This window comes from Camelus bactrianus, chromosome 4 (genome assembly GCF_048773025.1).
Source record: "Camelus bactrianus isolate YW-2024 breed Bactrian camel chromosome 4, ASM4877302v1, whole genome shotgun sequence".
Taxonomy (NCBI): domain Eukaryota; kingdom Metazoa; phylum Chordata; class Mammalia; order Artiodactyla; family Camelidae; genus Camelus; species Camelus bactrianus.
The window spans coordinates 30,239,875-30,261,792 of NC_133542.1; the positions used below are offsets into that span (position 1 = coordinate 30,239,875).

A 21,918-nucleotide genomic window follows, 5' to 3' on the forward strand; every position below is an offset into this window, starting at 1 on the left:
ATGTCATGCTGCCAAGATCTAATCATTCATCTGTTCTCCCATCAATTCTGAAAATTTAACACTGAGTAGAGTTTCTTGATTATTTCTCAGAAATGAGCATTTAATGAAAATTCAGGAAACATCAGTGAGTTAAATTACATTAAGAGGCAAGTAAGTCGGGCATGTTTTTGCTTCAGTACTGGCATAAACTATTTAATATTAAAATATCATGATACCTTTATTTATATTCAGTAATCTTCATTTGAAGATTACTTCAAATGTAAACTCTGGTGCTACAAATGACAGTTCCAAGAAAATGGGGAAAAAATCCCACAGAATAAGAAAAATATTTACAAATCATATATATGGTAATTTACATATAGAGACTTGTATCCAGAATACATAAAGAACCTTTACAATTCAATAATTTAAAAATATTGAATTGTACAAATAAAATGGGTAAACTATATGATATGTGAATCATACCTCAATAAAGCTGTTTTAAAACATCCTGGAATCTTATAATGAATGTTTAAGACTTACACAAATTTTAAAGTAAAATAAAGAAAAAATGATACACAATTTTGCAGACGTATTTATATCCTGGTAAAGATAATCAAAGAAATATAATAACTAAACATTCACTGGTTTTAGAACACTAGACATAATTCAGGGAGAAAAATAAATAGATGGCATGATTGCTGACCTCAAAGAAACCACAATCTACACAGAAAGATTGTGCCAAGACTCTGGACAATATCATGGTCTCCAAAGCAGAAGTGTTCCACCATAGCTTAAGCCTAGAGATGGCTTCATATTTAAAAGTTTATTTTCAGTGGCTCAAAGCTTCTCTATTCCTTTCAACTCCTTTTCTTCAACTGTGTTCGTCTCAATTCCTTTAGTTTCTATTAACGATATCTAAGATATTCATCCCCGACTGTGTTCTACTATGGTCTTGCTATAGCAGGTATTCAATAAACAGCTGTTAAATAATGAACAAATGAATAAATGAATGATTGAATGAATAAGTTAATATCCTAAGAAGTGTTTGTCTGCACTTTAAAAATATCAACTTCTTAACTGAATTTGTTTATTTTGCTTTTATTTTCTTTGCTTTAGGAGACTGATTCAAAAAATACTATAAGATACCAAAGTAAAAAATTGAATTTGACATAAACATAGGGAAAGATATATCGTATTCTTGGATTAGAAGAATTAATATTGTTAAAATGACCACATGACCCAAGGAAATCTATAGACTCAATTAAATCCCTATCAAAATACCACTGGCATTTTTCACAGAACTAGAATAATTTTTAAATGCTTATGTAAACACAAAACATCCCGAATAGCCAAACAATCATGAGAAAGGAGAACAGAGCTGGAGAAATCATGCTCCCTAACTTAAGACCATACCACAAAGCTACAGTAATCAAAACAGTATGTACTGGCATGAACTAGAAAGCCCAGAAATAATCCCACACACTTATAGTCAATCTACAACAAAGGAGGTAAGCATATACAATGGAGATAAGGCAATCTCTTCAATAAGTGATGCTAGGAAAACTGAACAGCTACATGTAAAACAATGAAATAAGAACACTCTCTAACACCGTATACAAAAATAAACTTAAAGTGAATTAAAGACCAAATGTGAGAGCGGATACTATAAAACTCCTAGAGGAAAACATAGGCAGAACACTCTTTGACATAAATTGCAGCAATATTTTCGGTCTTCTAAAGCAAAGGAAATAAAAGCAAAAACAAACAGAACCTAATTAAACTTAAAAGCTTTCGCATAGAAAGGAAAGCATTGACAAAACAAAAAGACAACCTACCAAATGGGGAGAAAATATTTGCAAATGATATGACTGATAAAGAATAAGGGGTGGGAATAGCTCAGTGGTAGAGTGTGTATTTAGCATGCACAAGGTCCTGGGTTCAATCCCCAGTACCTCTTTAAAAGAAAAAAAAAATGTTTTAAAATACAACAAGTTTCTTCTGTATAGCACAGGGAACTATACTCTGTATCTTGCAGTAACCTAAAATGAAAAAGAATATGAAAACAAATATATGTATGTGTACATATGACTGAAATATTATGCCGTACACCAGAAATTGACACAACATTGTAAACTGACTATAGTTCAATAAGAATATTTTTAATTAAACCAAAAAAAAATCAATATCCAACATACATAAACAGCTCATACAACTCAGCCACACACACACACACACAACACAAATAAATAGATTAAAAAATGGGCAGAAGAACTGAATAGACATTTTTCCAAAGAGGAAATGTAGATGGCCAACAGGCACATGAAAAGATGTTCCACGTAGCCAATCATCATGAAAATGCAAAGCAAAACCACAATGAGATATCACCTCACGCCTATCAGAATGGCTATTATCCAAAAGAACACAGCATTTGTTAATGCTGGCAAGAATGCAGAGAAAAGGGAACTCCTGTACGCTGTTGGTGGGAATGTAAATTGATACAGCCACTGTGGAAAACAGTATGGAGGTTTCACAAAAAACTGAAAATAGAACCACCATATGATCCAGCAATTCTACTCCTGAATATACATCTGGAAAAAATGAAAGCAATAATTTGAAAAGATATATGCACCTCAATGTTCACAGCAGCATTATTTACAATGGCCAAGGTATGGAAGCAACTCAAGTGTCCATCTACAGATGAATGGATACCCCCCAAAAAAACAAACAAACAAACAAACAAAAAACAGATGAATGGATAAAGATGTGGTAGACACCCACAGACAGACACATACACACTGGAATACTACTCAGTCATTAAAAAAGAATTAAATTTTGCCATTTGCAATAACATAGATAGACTAGAGGGTATTATGCTTAGAGAAATAATTCAGACAGAGGACAAATACTGTATATTATTACTTAGATGTGGAATCTGAAAAATACAATAAAGTAGTGAATAAAACAAACAAAAAAGCAGACTCACAGATATAAAGAACAAACTAGTGGTTACCAGCATGGAGAAGGAAATAGGGAGGGGCAATTTATGGGTGGGGGAAAAGCAGTTATTATTGGATTATATGAAATCATGTGTTTGAAATCTTTGAAAATTGTAAAAGCACTATAGAATTTAAAGAATCTTTCAATTAAAAAAAAAAGTATGGGAAAACACAGAAAATACAAATAAATTATATAAAAACTCCAACCATTCATATTTATGTATATGGATTTGCAGAAGGAAATTACCTGATAGAGCTATAGATGTCCAGTGGAGTTTGATCCTTTTCTTTAGCTATTCTCATCATATCTAATACCGCCATCCCAAGACATTCTTCCTGTGTTTCATGAGTCACAGGTACTTTTATCCATCCATGCAAAAAATCATGCCGCCACTAAGGTAAAAAAAACAAACAAAAATTTAGAAGAAAATATCTCATAAGTTACACTATCACATTTTAATCTACCACTGTATTTTAATCTATAATTTCCAGAGCATATGCATTTAAAAAGAACGTCAACTCATCCCTTGATTTTCAAACATTTTACCCTAAAATTTTAGAAGTTCCTTGCAAATGGAAACTGATTTAAATTTGGCTTCCAATTACAGAGTATTTTTTGACATCAATTTCACTGCTTATAACTTCAAACTGTATCTTCTACATCAAATTTCCTAAATTAAATTAATTATTAATTAATTAAAAACATACTGAGTTCCAAATATGTTCAAAGTATTATACTAAGGACTGTGTTAGATACAAAGAACTATAAGATGTGGTTTCTGCATCCAAGGAGACTAAAATGTAGCAGTGAAATGAAACAAGTAAGCAAAAATTATAATGCCAGACACTGTATACTGAGTGCCACACAACAGACACTTCAGGAACTTTAAAGAAGTTGAGATTATATTCAGTTGTGGTAATCAGGGAAGGTTTCACAGAAAATTTATCATTTCATATATTGTTTGAATATGAAATTTTTGATGAACACAAAACAGGATGAGGAAATAGAAGAAATGGCACAAAAAGAAAGCACAAGGACTGTTCAGAGATGCAAACTAGTTTGGTTGGGGCAGATAATTTATGTAAGGGAATAGTGTGAGTTAAAACTTGGAAAAGTAAGTTGGGGTCAGAATGGAGGTAGCTTAGAAGCAATGGGTAACCATTTTCTTATAAGCATCAATTTCTTAAAACACCTTTTCTTACAGCATCAATTGCAAATACTTCACCAAATTTTTGAAAATGGGCAAGTAAGTCATTCTGATTAAGAAAGAGTAAAACAACTGATGGCTATGCAGATTATTTTTAATAGTTTGCTTTGTTCCACATACTATACAGGACCAGAGGATAATAAATTCTGTTCATGAGAATATCCTGTAGAACTCATGCCCAAAATATAATAAATATATGAAAAATTATTGAGAGCAGTGCTAGGAACACTATTAACCAAATGCCCATTAGAGAAAAGTTACAAATGAAACAAGAGTCTCAAATGTCAAAGCAAATTATTGTAAGCTAGCCTTCCTAAACATCACAGTGCCTATTAACAAAAATTTCATTTAAATAAAACTGTAGAAGAGTAGATTTTCATCTAGGTAGCTGTCAACATTTTAACATTTAACCAAGACATTTCATCTGCACTAAGACAGAAAAATAAGAAAACAGTTATAATCACAAAATCATAAATGAACCACTGAAGCATTGCTCATAAGAGCCAAAAGATAGAAGCAATCCAACTATCCACCAACAGATGAATGGATAAACAAAATGTAGTATGTACAATGGAATATTATTCAGCCTTAGAAAGGAAGGAAATTCTGACACACACTACAACATGTTATGAATCTTAAAGACATTATGGTAAGAGAAATAAGCCAGCCACAAAGAGTAAATACTACATAATTCAACTTTTATGAGGTACCAGGAATAAGCAAATGCATACAGACTGAAAGTAAAAATGTGGCTGCCAGATGTCAGGAAGAAAGGGAATGAGGAGTTATTTTTTAATGTTATTTTAATTTTTAAAGGAGTTATTTTTATGAGGAGTTACTTTTTAATCAGTTAAGGAAGATGAAAAATATTATGGAGACTGACAGTGGTAAGGGCTGCACAATGATATAAATGTACTTAATGCCACTCATTTGTCCACTTAGAAATGGTTAAAATAGTAAGTTTTATTAAGTATATTTTACCCCACACACACAAAAAAGTTGGTTGCTCTCATATTGCAAAAGAGAAACATTTTTCAATTTGTTACTCATAAACTGAACTACTAGGTATCTTAGACATGTGAACTATGAGGATCTGCAAGGTTATATCCCATGATACTGGCAAGTCTGATTTAGAACTCCTTGATCTGACACCTTGGAGATATCAAGAACCTATCTTTACCCAAACACGCTAATGTATTTCTCTTCAAACCAAGATAATAGATAAGAAAGCAATACAAAATGTTCAACACCACAAAATTTTACAATATTAATAAACAAATACCTAGAACACAGCTCTCAGATTGGGTCAACATCCAGCCACCCTCCTATGAGGGGCTACACAAATTATTGTAGCTCACTTTTTAAGTAGTTACCTACTTCCCACTTACATCTATGTGAATCATGTTGTAAACTCAGTCTAAATTTTGTGAAATCCTTAAAATGTTCTAAAGCTAAAAAAATAAAATTCAAAAGGGCCAATTCTAGGAATCTTTATAAAAGAGATTCTATTATCCATAAACCATGGGATTAAAAATTAGTGATAAAAGACTCAATTCTGTTACCTCTCTGCACCTGCTATGTAGACATAACGGCAATTTTCCAATTTACAAGTATTTTCCTGATCAAGAGATACACTACACAGCAAGGTATTTATCATTTAACACATGCACAAGTAAGATAATATAATCATACCTGAGCAAAAAGGTAAGACATGACAAAGTCGTCAAGAAGAGGAGCTTCAGCACCTCGAGATATTCCATGCCGATAGGTTCTGTTGCTGCCATTACAATACCAGTAGGGAAAGTAAAATCTACGAGACGATTAAAACACTCAGTCCATAATAGTTCTAAAATAAAAATACTGTGCATATATAACCACTTCCAGCCGACTGAAAAGTATTATTCCATAATTAGAAAACACAACTAACAGTGTTAAATACAAATTGAGAACAAAGGGAAATATGGAAAAAATCATGGTAATAATACAGGCAGAAAATACAAGAAACACGAGTGTAAAATCATATTCTGCCTTCTGTGCATAGAACGGAGAAGCAATAATAGAGAAATATAGAAACAAAATATTAACAAAAAATTTTAATGTAACTCTAGGAACACTGGTAATCTGAAAGTGTTAATGTGGTGTGAAAACAAGTTACTGCTTTTTTTAAGAAATAGAGGTTAAAAACTTGCCCTTCAAAGAAACAAAAAAAAATTCTGTATTGCTTTTTTATTTATAGTTTTATTGAGATGTAATTCACTTTTTTTTTTTTAAGTTTTTGGAGGCGAGGTAACTATTTTCTTTGATGGAAGTACTGGAGATTGAACCTGGAACCTCATATGTGCTTGGAATGTACTCTACCACTGAGATATATACCCTTCCCCCTAATTCACATAAAGCTCACCCATTTAAAGTATACAATTCAATGTTTTTCAGTATATTCATAGCATTGTACAAACATCATCACAGTCTAATTTAAGAACACTTTAATCTCCCATCAAAAGAAACTCCATACCCATTAGTGGTGACACCCAAATCACCCCTATCTACTCCTCAGCCCTAAGTTACTACTAGTCTTTCTATCTCTATAAATTTGTCTATTCTGGACACTTTATATAAATGGAATCATATAATATGTGACTTTTTCTGTCTTCTTTCACTTAGCATAATGTTTTCAAGCACCATCCACATTTACAGCATGTATCAGTACTTCATTTCTTTTTATTGCCCAATTAAATTTCCATTGTATGAATATAGTACATTTTGCTTAACCATTCATCACTTCATGGACATTCGGTTTGTTTCCATCTTTTTGCTACTGTGAGTAATATTGTTATGAATAGTCATGTCCAAGTTTTTTTTGGGTGGATGTATAGATTCTCATTTCTCTTGCATATGCACTTAGGGGTGGCAATGATCAATCATATGATAATTCTAATGTTTATCTTTTTAAAGAGTAGCCAAACTGTCTTCCAAAGCAGGTCCACTACTTTACATTCTAACAACAATGTATGAGTGTCCCAAGAGCTCACAATACTTGTACGGAGAGTTTAGCTACTAAGCCCATGGTATTGCTGACTCAGCATTCATTTTTTTTGGCCAAGAGGCCTGTAGTGACCTTAAACTGACATTAGCTCCCTCACATAAGCAAATGCCCTAGATAGCAGCTTGCAGAGTCACAAGCAAATATAAGTTCCTGATATGACTTCCCCAATAGCCCTTGTGATCCAGTCTAACCTTATGTGCCCCTTCAATGAGACCCCATGTGGCTTATCAAAACCCAGATCTTTTGTCTTGTGGTAGCCCACAGCGAAAAAAAAAAAATGTGACAATGAATATATGCATGTTCATGTATAACTGAAAAGTTGTGCTCTACACTGGAATTTGACACAACATTGTAAAATAATTAGAACTCAATGAAAAAGTGTTTAAAAAAATAGAAAGGGGAAGGAGCCCATAATGAATACAATTATTATATTCTTCATTAAAAGATAAAAATCTCAAAAATAAATAAATAATATAATATAATATAATAAATTAAATAAATTTAAAAAATAAAAATAAATAAATCCTAATTCTATTATGAGTAAAAGTGGTGCATCTAGAATAAAATTATTCACAAGGGTTGAAAGTAAGGGAATAGAAAATAAATAAAGCAACACATGTGATATTAACATAAAAAAAAAAAAACACAAAAAACCCAGATCTTTTGGTTTGAACTGACCAATCTGGCCTTAGTCTAGGAACCCCAAAGCACTCTACCCACAGACCCTAATAAAGGCATGTGCTCCAGGTCCTGCTTCTCCCTGTCTGCACTGGGCCTTGACCTCCTCCTAGTGTGATCCCTTGAGGCATTTCCTGCAGGACCTGTGAGTAATAAACTTTTCTACTTCAATTCCTCTTGTGGTCTGTTATCAAACTGCACCTCACCATTAGGCACCCTGGGCTCCACTTAATAAGTGTTAATTTGACCAATTTATAACAGTTTGTTATTGTCCATCTTTTTTATGCTTGCCATCCTTGTGGGCAAAATGATATCCCATTGAGGTTGTGATTTACATTTCTCTAATGAATAATAATGTTGAGTATCTTTTCACATGCTTATCGATCATCTGTATATTTCGTTTAGAGAAATAGCTATTCAAATATTTTGTCTATATTTTAATTGGATTATTTGTCATTGTATTGTTGAGCTTTAAATTTTTTTTAATATATTCTGACACCAGACACTGACACATTATAACTGACTATATGTCAATAAAAAAAAAGTTCTTCATATATTCTGGATATAAGACTTTAGACAGATACGTGACTTACAAAACATTTTCTTCCATTCTATTGGTTATCTTTTCACAATATTGTCAGTATCCTTTGATGCATAAACATATACTTTGACTAACCCCAATTAATCTATTTTTCCTATGCTGCTTGGGCTTTTGGTGCCATATTGAAGAAATCACTGCCTAATCTAAGTACACAAAGATTTTCTCCTCTATTTTCTGCTAGGAGTTTTATAGTTTCAGCTCTTAGATTTAGGTCTATGATCCATTTTACATTACTCTTTTGTATACAGTGTGAGTTATTGGCCTAACTTTATCATTTTACATGTGAATATCCAATTGTTCCAGAACCATCTGTTGAAAACACTATTCTTTCCCCATGAATTGTCTTGGCACTCTTGTCCAAAATCTATTACTATAATATAAGAGATTATTTTTGGCTCTCAGTTTTATTCCGTTAATCTATATATCGAACCTTAAGTCAGCACCACACTGTCTTGATTACTATGGTCGTATACAAGTTTTGAAATTAGGAAGTATGAATCGTCTTTGTTCTTTTTCAAGACTGTTTTGGCGATTCCAAGTCCCTTTGATTTTTATATGAATTTAATGATTAATCTGCCATTTTCTACAATAAAAATAGCTAGTATTTCAGTAGAGATTACACTGAATATACAGATTAATTATGGGAATATTGTCATCTTAACAATTTTAAGTCTTCCTATACATAAACATGGTATATCTATTCATTTAGATGTTTCCTTAATTCTTTCAATGATATTTTAAATTTCTCAGTACACAAATTCTCAGTACACAGTGCACCTAAAATTTTTTATGCTATTGTAAGTGGAATTATTTTAATTTCACATTTGTATTGTAATTACCAGCATATAAAAATACAATTGATTTTGAATTTATATCCTACAACTAGGCTGAGCTCATTTATTAGGTCTATTAGTTTATTAATCTCTTAGGATTTTTTATATACAAGATAATATCATCTGTGAATAGAGTTTTACTGCTTCTTTTCTAAAAGAGAGGCCTTTTATTTCTTTCTCTTGCCTAGTTTCCCTAAATAGAATCCATGGTATAATGCTAAACAGAAGTGGTGAGAGCAGATATCCTTGTCTTGTTCCTTATAATCCTATTTATTTCTGTAAGGTCATAGTGATGTTACCTCTTTCACTCCTGACTTTAGTAATTTAACATTTCTCTCTTTTTATCTTGGTCAGTCTAGCTGAAGGTTTACTGATGTTGTTGATCTTTTCAAAGAATCAACTTTCGGTTTCTTGATTTTCTCTATTGTTTTTCTATTCTCTATTTCATTTATTTGTACTCTGATGTATATTATTTCCTTCATTCAACTTGCTTTGAGTTTAATTTTCTCTTCTTTTTCTACTTCGTTATGGTGGAATGTTACTGATTTATGAATTTTTTTAGTATAGGTGTTTATACCTATGAATTCCCCTTGAGGCCTTGTCTTAGTTACGTATCATAAGCTTTAATATGTTCTATTTTCATTTCTAGTCATATCAAAGTATTTTCCATTTTCCTTTGTGATTTCTTCTTTAATTTATTAGTTATTTAGAAACGTGTCAGTAATTACCACATATTATATATTTTTCAATTTTCTTCTGTTAATGAGTTCTAATTTAATTTAAATGTGGACAGAGAACATAGTTTATATGAATTTAATCTTTTTAAATTTGTTGAGATTCACTTTGTGGGCTAACACATGATCTACCCTGGAGAATGTTCCACGTGCACTAGAAAATAATGTGTATTGTGCTGCTGATGGGTGGAGTGCTCTATATATGTGTGTCTAGCTGGTTTAGTGTTGTTCCTCTATTCCCTTGCTGATCTTCTGTCTAGTTGTTCTATCCATTACTGAAAGTGAGGTATTGAAGTCTCCAACTATTATTCTTGAATTGTCTATATTCCCCTTCAATTCTGTCAGTCACTTCATGTATTTTTGAGCTCTGTAGTTAGATCTAATTTATAACAATTATAAACAAATATATAAACAAATGTTATTATGTTTTCCTGATGGATTAACTCCTTGATATTTATAAAATATCCCATCTCGGTATCTAGCAACAGTATTTATTTTCAAGTCAATTTGTGTGACGTTAATATAGCTGCTCCAGCTCTCTTTGGGTTACTGAATTCATGGTATATTTTTTTCAATCCCTTACTTTCAGGTTGTTTGTATTTTTGAAGGTAAACTGTGCTTCTTATGGACAGCATGTAATTTACGTTTTTTTAAAAATCTAGTCCTCCAATCTCTGCCTTTTGATTTAAGTGTTTAATTCATTCATATTTAAGGCAATTACTGTTAAAGTAGTATTTATTATGTCTGTCACTTTTGCTATTTGTTTTCCAAAAGGCCTTTTAGGTTCTTCATTTGTCTTTTTATGTCTTTCTTGTTCACATATTCCTCCATTACTGCTATAGATATTTTCTAGTGTATTATATTAAGTCTCTTGTTGTATCTTTTACTATATTTTTTTGAGTTATTTTCATAGGATTTTCCCAGAGGATTACAATTGACATTTTAACTAAACAATCTAGTTCTTATTAATATCTACTTAATTTCAATAGAATACTAAAACTCTGTTCCATTCCTTTTATTCTATATTTGTAATACAAATTACATCTTTCTATATAAGTCTTTCAACAGCTTTGTAGTTATTGCTCCTTTATGTTGTTTTTGAAATAACCCATACCTATATAATAAAGGCAATGAAGAATAGCCTCTAAACAATAGGAAGGTGGGATTTTTAAAAGTTACATAAAATCTCCTTTTGGGTAGTTTCTGGTTAGACTATCCTTGGAACTTCTGACTATAGGTAGCTATGGACATGTGCCCCCTTAATTTAAAAATAGGAAGAATTTATGAATTTGATAAGGGAAACATTTTTTAATTCTTGAGAAGAGGTGAGTAAACTAGGTCCCACAGGCCCAATCCAGTCGACTACCAGTTTTTATAAAGTTTCACTGGAACACAATCATGGCTTTTCATTTACTTATTGTCTATGGCTGCTTTCACACTATAATAATAGAGCTGAATAGCTACAACAGAGAAAGTATAGCCTGAAATGCCTAAAATATGTACTATCTGGCTCCTCACAGAAAAATACTACAACCACTGCTCTACAGATATTTTAAAATAAAAAGATATACTTGCAAACTGCAGAACACACAGTAATTATAGAAAGTGATAAAGAAAATATTCCCAATTAGATATTGATATTTTGTCAGTCATATGTAGCATATAAAAATACTACAAATTTGAAGGTCTTAAAGTAAACATAAAAATCTTACAGAACTTTGAACAGATTTAATCCTAGGTCCCTTATGGGTTTTTTTAATTGGTTGTTATTTTAAATGACCTCTTTTCTGTTTGCTTGTGGAATATGGAAAAAGTTAACTTTTTAACACATTGATCACACAGATCTAGCCCTCTGATGCATGGTTATTATTGATGCCTGTAGATCTGTTCATATTTTCTATGTTAACAATCATATCATCTCCAAATAATGACGTTTTGCTTCTCTGTTCTCAATTATTAAACATTTTATTTATTTTTCTTGTCTTACTGTACTGGTCAGGAACTCCACTAAAATCCAATATACAAGCAATTATCGTGGCTATCTCTGTTTTCTATCTTGCTTCTGATTTTAAAGAGAATGTTTAATATTTTACTATGTAAGAATATTATTTTCCATATATTTTTTATAGGTAACTTTTATGATGACAAGGATGTCTCTCTTGAGTCTTACTTTATTAAGGTTTCCTTTTCTTTTCTTTTTAAAATCATGAGTGAGTCCATGTTCTTTTTTATTATGCAACACTGACTCTCTGCATGGAATGGATCTATTTCACAAATGAGAACCACAGATCATCGTTTTGAGTCAAAAAGTACCTCAACTTCACTAAATCGGTACTACTTATAACCAAAAATTATGAAATAAATTAACTTGTAATTTGTGGTTGTAAACAAACACTGGTAAAATCTTACCTTTCCTTCTCTTCAACTTTTGTAAAAAGTTATTAAAATAAGAGATGTGAGATTACATATTATTGCACAAAACATCAAATTTCCTGGGAAACTGTCAATATTCCAAACATTTAGGATTTTGCCAGTATAGGCTATTCTTATCCTCTTTAAAATTTAATTATAATCTTACATGGTAAGGTAGCATCCCATCACAACAGCTTTATTCTCAGAGCATGCTAGTTAAAGAACATGAATGAACACTTCCTCTACTTGAGAAAGAGTCTTAAATGAAGAAGATTAAATATTAATTGGTTCTGGTCTCTGATATTAAGGACCTTGCAATTAAAATATATCGTTGATAATTTCTCCCACTTTGCCCTTTCACCATTAAGTTAGTTAGTCACTTCACTGGAGGAAGTACCTGATTCTGTAGAGTACACTGTGCTTGGTTGATTCATCTATATGGAAGACATGGTTGGGTGGGTACCAGATCCTTTCTGTTTCACTCATTAAAGCAAACATACTATGATACACAGGTGTGATTCCTAGGAAAAAAGCAGAAAAAGAAGTGACAGTTAAAAGTACATTTGCATAAAATCTATCATCTGTAATGGGGCTGAAGTAACAACTCTTCAAGTCAGCACAAAACACAGTAGCAGTCACAATCTTTTGGTTCAACACTACTCACAATGAATTCTTAATTAAGCATCTTTTTTCCCTTATATTTTAAAATTTGATTGCTGGGATTCTTTCAAGTAGATTATAAAAAACATTTTATCTAATTTTTTAGTTGTCCTCTATACTAGGGTTGACCCAAAGTCGTGTGTTTTAAATAATAATAAGGGTACCAAATAACTAAAATATTTAGACATCATTGAGTGCTTTAAAGAGACTATCAGTTTTATTTTTAAATGTCAAGTCTTACACAATAAACTAGTCATTATATCCTGTTCACTATTTAAACATACAACGAAAAATTTTAAATGTCAACTTAAAATGCAAGAGTGTGTGATTTTTCAAAAGATATTTTAAGAGGTACATTAACAGAAGACTGAAGGCCACTGAACTTTTTAACACCTAAGTCACACAATTAAATAATGCATATTATTTCTAAGCACATAGCGAACATTCACACATCCACACAAATACATACCAGCCATGTGGAGACTAAAAACAAGTCTCCAAAAATGCCAGAGAATAATCATACATATCATGTTTTCTAACCACATCAGTTAAATCAGAAATGAATAATTAGGGAAAAAGAGTTTTTAATCCTATAGATTTGTAAACAGAAGTCTCACAGAAAGTACTTTTATTCTAATAATGTTTTCATTCTTTTCAACTGTAGACAAAATGACACCAACTTGACACACTGACAACATTTAAAATTTTTATTTTAAGTTATTAACACAACTGTATATTCATAAATATGTTACAAAAACATTATTCAGTAACAACTTTTAAGCTATATCCTTGCATTCATTCTTTTTTTTTTAAATAGACTTAATTCTTTTAGAGCAGTTTGAGGTTCACAGCAGAATTGAGCAGAAAATAGAGTTCGCACACAGCTCTCCCCACCCACACATATATACTCCCCTACCCTCAACATCCCTCATCAGTGTGGCACATTGGTACAATCGATGAACCAATGTGGGCACATTATTATCAACCAAAGTCCATAGTTTACATTAGGGTTCACTCTTGATGTGTACATTCAATGGGTTTTGACAAACCTTGCATTCATTCTTGAGTTTACAAATACTTCTAAATCTCCCACAGGTCACAGGAGAAATTATTAACAGAAACTAAAAAGCATTTATAATGAATGATGATCAATATCATGTATTAAAGTACAGAATTTAACTAAGTTACACTCAAGAGGAAAAACCATAGCTTTAACCTGCTTATATTAGAAAGTAAAAGAGAATGATCTAAGTTACCTAACTCAATAACAAAATGATTCCACATTCTTTTATTTACTTCCTCTCCTCTGTGCACAAAATGTGTCACATAGCCAGTGATCTAGGTGCATAAGAAACAGAGTGGGAGATGAAATTGCCTAGAAAGGGGTCATAAAAGACCTGATAAGAGATTGCCTTGAAAGAAAATACTCAGAAGAGAATCTTAGCAAAAAAGCAGCAATTAGTTTAAATGTAATGCAAATAAAATTGTATATGCGACCATTATTTCTAGCATATGATGAGAGGGATATTTTTCTGAACAAGATGATGTCATGATTTTCAAATCATAACATAATGACACAAAGCAGGAAAAGTGAGCTCATACTGACGAATCATAAGGATTTTTTTTCATAAGGATATTTTTAAATAATGAATAATGATTTCTTAACATAAATAAGACTCCATAACTTAATGACAGGTATCAAAACAGGAAAATAAATGCATCTATATAAATTGGCATAAAGGGGTCAGGAGATGGGGATACACACCAAAAGAAAAATGGTTAGGTCTCTCTGCAAACAAAAGCAAAAGACAGTACTTATAATTATGCTTAATCACACTATCTTATTTCAAAATGACAACTATATATTAATACTTTTTTTTTCCTTAGTAGTTCATGTTAACTGGGTTGTCCTAGAAAGGAAGAAAAGGTAATGACACTGTATTTGAGATACATATACTGAAAAGATTGGATCTCAAAGAAACCTCAAGGTCATTTTGTCTCTCTACACATCAAGTCCAAATTATTTTTATTTATCAATAACACTTCAAAGTGTTTCTTCTTTTCCAAGACATTACCAGAATCATGATTCAATTCCATATCATTCTAGACCAAGAACAGTCATCATTCCACTAATATTAACAATCTCTATTCTATAATATGCACAAGATGGGTATGGAAAATACAAAAATGAAAAATAATGCCAAACTTTAAGGATCTCACAGTGTAGTGGATGACACACAGAAGCCACTGAAGAATTATAACTCAAGAAAGTAAGTGCAATGATAGTAAAGACCACAAGAAAACACAAAAGGACAGAGAGGTGACAAAGATTCTTTGCTTGACCAAATTTTAGTCAGGCTCCTCTGAACCCTCTCCCTAAAAAGTCCCAACCATGTTATTTCCTGGTAGAATCCAGTTTAAGCAGAAATCCTGCTTAAGTTCATTTAGAAAGAATTATCTACCTTTCATATCTGATCAAATTTCTCACTCCTATTATCCCCTAGGTGATATCTGATCAACATGGCCTGCTCAGCAAGAATCCTCTGTTAGGCTGGTTCAGCCAGAATCCCACCTTGGACTTAATGTCCCTCTTAGTAATTTTCCACTCATCAATATCCCCACCCTACTTGCTCCTTGGCTATAAATTCCCACTTGTTCAGACCGTACTCAGAATTAAGCCCACTATAAACTACATTGGAGTAGCTTCCCCTACCACAATGGCTGTTTAAATAAAATCCATCTTTATCACTTTAACTTTTGTCTGCCTCTGGTTTCCTTTAATAGAGGTAGAAAAATTATCCAGAGGGTCAAGTGGTGTAAAGATTTCAACAAAGGCTTCTGAAGAGATAATGCATAAGATGAAAGCACATGAGGATTTAGCTATTCTATGTAATTGCAGGCAGAGTATATAAAATATGCACAGGCATGGAGGATCAGCTGCAAATGCTCGTGGAGCTAAAATGGTTACACAGAAAAGAGACATGCTGTACAGAATAGAGTTACAGAAGGATGAGCATATAACCTGGATGGACCAAAATAGCTTTGTTTTATGCCTCCTGTCACAGCACAACTATTAATAGCCTACCTTTTCATATTGAAAGTGTCCCAGTTTGAACAGCAGTAACCCAGTTATATAATGTCAGCTTAGAGTTGGATATAGGTTAAGTCTGAGCTCAGCCATTTGCTAGGTAAATTTGTGAGAGTTACTCTCTCTAAACCCATATTTCATCATCTACAGAATAAGGAAAAGAAAACTGAGTTCACAGAATAACTGAAAGGATAAAATGTGATAACATGAATAAAGTGCTTAGCAAAGTATATGGCACATAAACGGGTTCCATTCTAAAGATTCCAGAAGTATAACCTAACTGGGCTTTATAAACCTATATAAATAAATAGTTTTTTTTTGTTGTTACCCCAAGTTGAATGAGCTTAGACCAATACTTTTCAAACTTTAATGTGTGTAAGGATAATCTGACAACTGTCTTAAAATATGGATTCTTACTCGTTGATCCTGGGAAGGGGCCTGAGATACTGCATTTCTGACAAAATCCTTGATGATGCTGACACTGCCAATCCATGGAGCACTAGCAGCACACTACCCACTGCAGAAGACAGGGTTAGTCAACAAGAAGTAGAGTCAATAAACGAAGTCAAAATTAAAGCACAAAAAATAACAGAATAGGAGAAACTGAACAGAGTATAAAAGGCATGTGAGGTGTGTCAATTGGACCTAATTTACATGTTGAAGAGATAATAGCCAATAATTTTCCAAAACTAAGCAAAGATACTGACCTACAAATTCAGCAAGCTCTGAAAGCTCCAAGCGAGATGAAGTCACAGAAAACAACACCAAAATGAAAACCAACAAAACCAACCAAACCAACCAAAAACCAAAGTCAAACTGCTCAAGATAAATAATAGAAAAAGTAATTTTTTAAGTAGCCAAAGAATAAAAATGTTTTACCTTCAAAGGAGTAATAAAAATACTGATAGGTAACTTTTCAGTAAAAAACATGGAAGCCAAAAGACAATGAATGAAATGACATCTTAAAAATACTGATTAAAAAAAAAAGCCACTATAGAATTTTATACCCTGTATAAAAAAGGCAAAATGGCAAAAAGAAAAACATTTTCAGATAAACAAAGAGCTGAAGGAATCTGTCACCAACAGATCTGCAATACAAGAAATATTAAGAGTTCTTTAGGCTGAAGGAAAATGATGACAGTTGGGAGCACAGAACTATAGGAAAAATAAAAAACATCGGAAAGGGCAAATATAAAAGAATAATGACTATTTAAAACAATAATAATAGAAGCACTCTGTATATTTATGATGTATACAAAGGTAAAATACATGGCATCAGCACCAAATGAGAAAAGAAGTAAATGGAGTTAAACTGTTAGAAAGTTCTTGAACTACTTGAAAAATAACATACTAGCTTAAAACTGTAATAAGCCAAAAATGTACATTATAATATCTAGGGTAGCCACTAGAAGAAAAATACAAAAACTAGTACAAAAAAATCTAAAAGAAGAGATAAAGTTAAAAAAAATTGCTGATCAACTGAAAAAAAGGTAGAAAAAAGAAACAAAATAAAAACAGATGAAACAAATAGAAAACTAGTAACAAGATGTTAGATTTAAGCACAAATATGTCAGTAATTACATTACCCATAAATATAAATAAGCCAATTAAAACGCATACCCTATCAATCTGGACCATATTCAATTCATATTATTTATGAGAGACATACTTTAAATGTAAGGGTACAGATTGGTAGAACCTAAAAAGAAGAAAAATGGCATACTATGAAAACACAAAGAAAAAGAAACCTGATGAGTCAACATTAGCATCAGACAGAAAAGAACTTTAGGAATAAGTATTAGTTGAGATAAAACAGAGCACTTCATGGTGATAAGAGGGCCAGTTTAGCAGGAAGACATAAGAATATTAAATGTGTATACAACCAATAACATAGCTTCAAAATACATGAAGTAAAACAGAACCAGGAAGCAGAAACAAATTCAAAATCTCTCATACTGGGAGAAGACAAAAAAATAAAAGGACATAAAATTTAAAAACTAACCAATTGAAATGTAGTTTACATTTAGAGAACACTACACCTAGCAAGTGCAGAATATATACCACTTTCAAATGTATGTGCATCATTTAACTAGACAGTTGGAACATTTAACAAGACAGCTGATAATCTAAGTCACATTAAAAGTCTCAGCAAATTTCAGAGTATACACTATGACCATAGAACATTAAACAAAAAAAAATCAGTAAGGATAATTTTTAAATCCCCAAAAGGAATCAATATCCAGGTTTGCTATATTACCTAAAATGCCCAGTTTTTAACAAAAGGATTATGAGATATGCAAAGAAGCAGGAAAGTATAATCCTTGCACAAGAAAAGAGGAAGGCAACAGACACTGCCTGTGAGAAGGCCCAGATGTGCCATTCAACAAAAACGTCAAAGCAATCATTATAAATATGTCCAAAGAACGAAAAGAAATCATGATTAAGGAAGTAAAGGAAAAGTGACATCGGTGAAAATGGCATATTCCTATACAGCAACAACAATAAACTGTAAACTATAAAAACTGTCAGAATCAACTTCACGAGAACTCTGGGAAATAGTCAAAGATATTCAGCAACCAAACAATTGCTGAGTCAGGGAAAAAAACGGCAGGAAAAATTGGGAGCATTTCTACTTTCCTCCCTGCTCAGGAAGGGCTGAAAGATGGAAAATGGTATTTCCAATGTGGAACTTTGGTCCATGGCTGTGGAGTGAAGAGAGTCAACCTTAACGTCAAGGAACTGATTTTGTCTGTTTTGACCTGACTGGAGACTGACAGAAAAACTGTTTGCAAGAAGTACATCTATGTTTCACGTCAGTTGGGACAGAAAAGCAGCTGCATAAGGTAATTCTAGGAAAACATTGGAAGGCAAATGACTGACCTGCTTCCAAATGGTTTTAGAGTTGAGGCAAAAAACAGACATGCTGAAAACCAAAGAGGATGCCGGGCAGTAAGTTTCGTTGTGAAATTAAAGCACTGCAAAGTACCTACGTATACTAGAGAAAAGGAAAGCCATATGCATATGACCAAGGAAGGACACAAGAGAAGTCCCTAAAGCTTTCACCTCAGGCTGATCTTTAGGCTCAGCACAAGCAGAAAGAGAAGTCTAAGGCAAAGTTGTAAACAGACTTGTTAAATAATGAAGGACTGATCAGAGTCAATGTCCAAAGACAGCAAGAGTTTTCTTTCTTCCTTCCTTCCTTCCTTCCTTCCTTCCTTCCTTCCTTCCTTCCTCCCTCCCTCCCTCCCTCCCTTCCTTCCTCCCTCCCTCCCTTCCTTCCTTTCTTTCTCTCTTTCTTTCTCTCTTTCTTTCTTTCTCTTATTCTCTTTCTCTTCTCTCTCTCTCCCTCCCTCCCTCTCTCTCTCTCTCTCTCTCTCTCTCTCTCCCTCTCTCTCTTTTTTATTTGGTTCTAGGATTTCAAGGAAATCACTGTCAAACAAAGCCTGACCACAAGCTAAAGGAGCAGAGACTTCAGAAAATGTGAAAGAAAAGCAATAGAAACCAACCAAAATGAAGCACACAGAGAACTAAGACTGAAAAAAAAAAATGCAAAGGTGATTTGTCAGAAAATATCAAAAGGTCTAAATAGTGAGGTAGAGATGAGAACAAGAAAGGACAGAAATGTGATGAAAACTATAAACCCATAAATGCAAGAGGCTCAACTAATCACAAACAGACAAAACAGGGAAATCTGCTAAGTACATTATAATTAAACTTCTGAAAGCCACTGATAAAAAGAAAATCATAAAAACCATCCAAGAAAAAAGATATATTAAATACAAAGAAACAAAGATAAGAATGACAACTTTATTTCTCAAAAGAAACAACTTAAGCCAGAAACAGGGAAAGAAGTACTGAAAGAAAACACTGTAAACAGAATTCTATACTCAGCTAAAAATGTCTTTCAAAAATAATGGTAAAATAAAGACTTTTCCAACAAACAAAAGCTGAAATTATTTACTGTACTACAAAGAAATATTAAAATAAGTTCTTCAAACAACAGAAAAATGATACCAAATGGACATTTGAATTCACACAAAGGTTAGATCAAAGACTGCTGAAGACTGTAAATATGTGGATAAATAAAAAAGACATTTTAATCTCTTTAAGAGCTTTCAAAATATTAGAAATGCTAGTTCTAACTCTAGATAGGCTGGTTTTAACAACAATTCTACCCCAATGAGATCTGGGTTACTGTCCTCTTATCAAAAGAAGGCTGACAATGGTTTCCAACATCATTTCATGCCCTTCCCTAATTCTCTTACTTACTTCTCTTTCTATAACAGAGCCAAGCAATTTATTCATTTGTCAAATGATTTAGGGTTAGATGGCTCCACTGAGCGTTGGCTTGGCTGAATGAATGCTTGAATCATCTCTTGATTGGTCACAATTTTTAGTGTTAAAGTTTAGGTCTCTGAGAACTCTACTTCCAAAACCTCTAAAAGGAATTCTAAGATCAGGTTAAAAAATAAGAGTCATTTGGACAATTTCATCATCTTTAAAAGAGAAATAACAATAGTACCTTGTTGTGTGCCAATCTCAGTCTATCAATAATGTTACTATTGGCCAGAAGTGCCTAAATACTCACCTGGGCCCGAGGTGAGCCCCAGCAGACACTTCCCCTTCTAGAGTCAATGCTGTGGCTGGACCAGCCTCTGTGGGTCTTATTATGATTACAAGATGCACTTCAGCAATAAGCATTAGGGAACTTTGAAAAATACAAGGTTTATTATTCACAAGTCGTGGGCCACACAGCAAGGTCACAGGTAGAGGGTAAGTATGGACCTGGGGTTCTGTCTTTATTGGGATCGAAAGTGAGGTGCCTAGGGTTTCACAGGTTTATTTTTTGATTGGTGAATTTGAAACATAAAAGCAGGAATTAAAGCACAAGATAGGAAAAGCAAGAGGTCAGTCAAACTGTCAGTTATCTAAGTCAACCAGACGTCTCTAAAAAAAGGAACTTCATGGGTGGGAAGGCTTGGCTCTTTATCTGGTCCTATAGCTGGCAATGTGTTTATTTAAGATGGATGTCTTTCAAATGGCTACGTTCACAATCAAAAGCTTAATGTCAGATACTTACATTACAATAAAAAAGAGTTAACTGTTAGATGCTGCTTACACTACAATACCTATTACACACCCTATTGTTTTAAGAGCAGAATAACACACATAAAGTACTTAACACAATGTCAATAAATTTTAGCTAGCTAAAAGAAATAAATGGTGTACAGATACAACTCCAAATTCTCCCCTTTGGGGACTGCAAAAAGAACAGAGATCATTTTATAAAGTACATTTCCCCTAAACATTCTTACACTTAGAGGTTACTACAGATCAAGATTCTTCATTAAATACAGTATCTCAATATTAAAACTATTTGTCATTTATAACTTATTGCAAATTATTTTATCATCAAGGGCAACAAAGGGTCATTAACATAAGCTTTGCCTTCAGCTAGATACAATAAAGGGCTTTTGGGGATGGGAAGACAAAGGAATATGAAGATACTAGGTACCTGAGTAGCACAGTCAAGGAAGAACAACTGACAAAGGGCTCAGAGAGAAATGGGAGATTTTCAAAAGATAACTCTACACAGCCATTTTGTCTAAACATTGCTTTCTCTGTGCTTGGGAAAACACCTCATACCATATCTTTGACATATAACTTATCAAGGCTGTAGAAA

At 32.8% G+C, this 21,918-nt stretch overlaps 1 protein-coding gene across 4 annotated transcripts in view; it reads right to left on the reverse strand.

Annotated features, from left to right (window-relative positions):
* The window catches only part of JAK2 (Janus kinase 2), a 185,997-nt gene that overhangs the window by 31,458 nt on the left and 132,621 nt on the right, over positions 1–21,918 (reverse strand). For all 4 annotated transcript variants that reach the window (XM_074361613.1, XM_045504961.2, XM_010967882.3 and 1 more), the window contains 3 exons: positions 12,885–13,008; positions 5,879–5,996; positions 3,226–3,371 (listed from right to left, as the gene is read on the reverse strand). In XM_074361613.1, the coding sequence (XP_074217714.1) occupies positions 3,226–3,371; positions 5,879–5,996; positions 12,885–13,008 (388 nt within the window). The remainder of the gene's footprint in view (positions 1–3,225; positions 3,372–5,878; positions 5,997–12,884; positions 13,009–21,918) is intronic.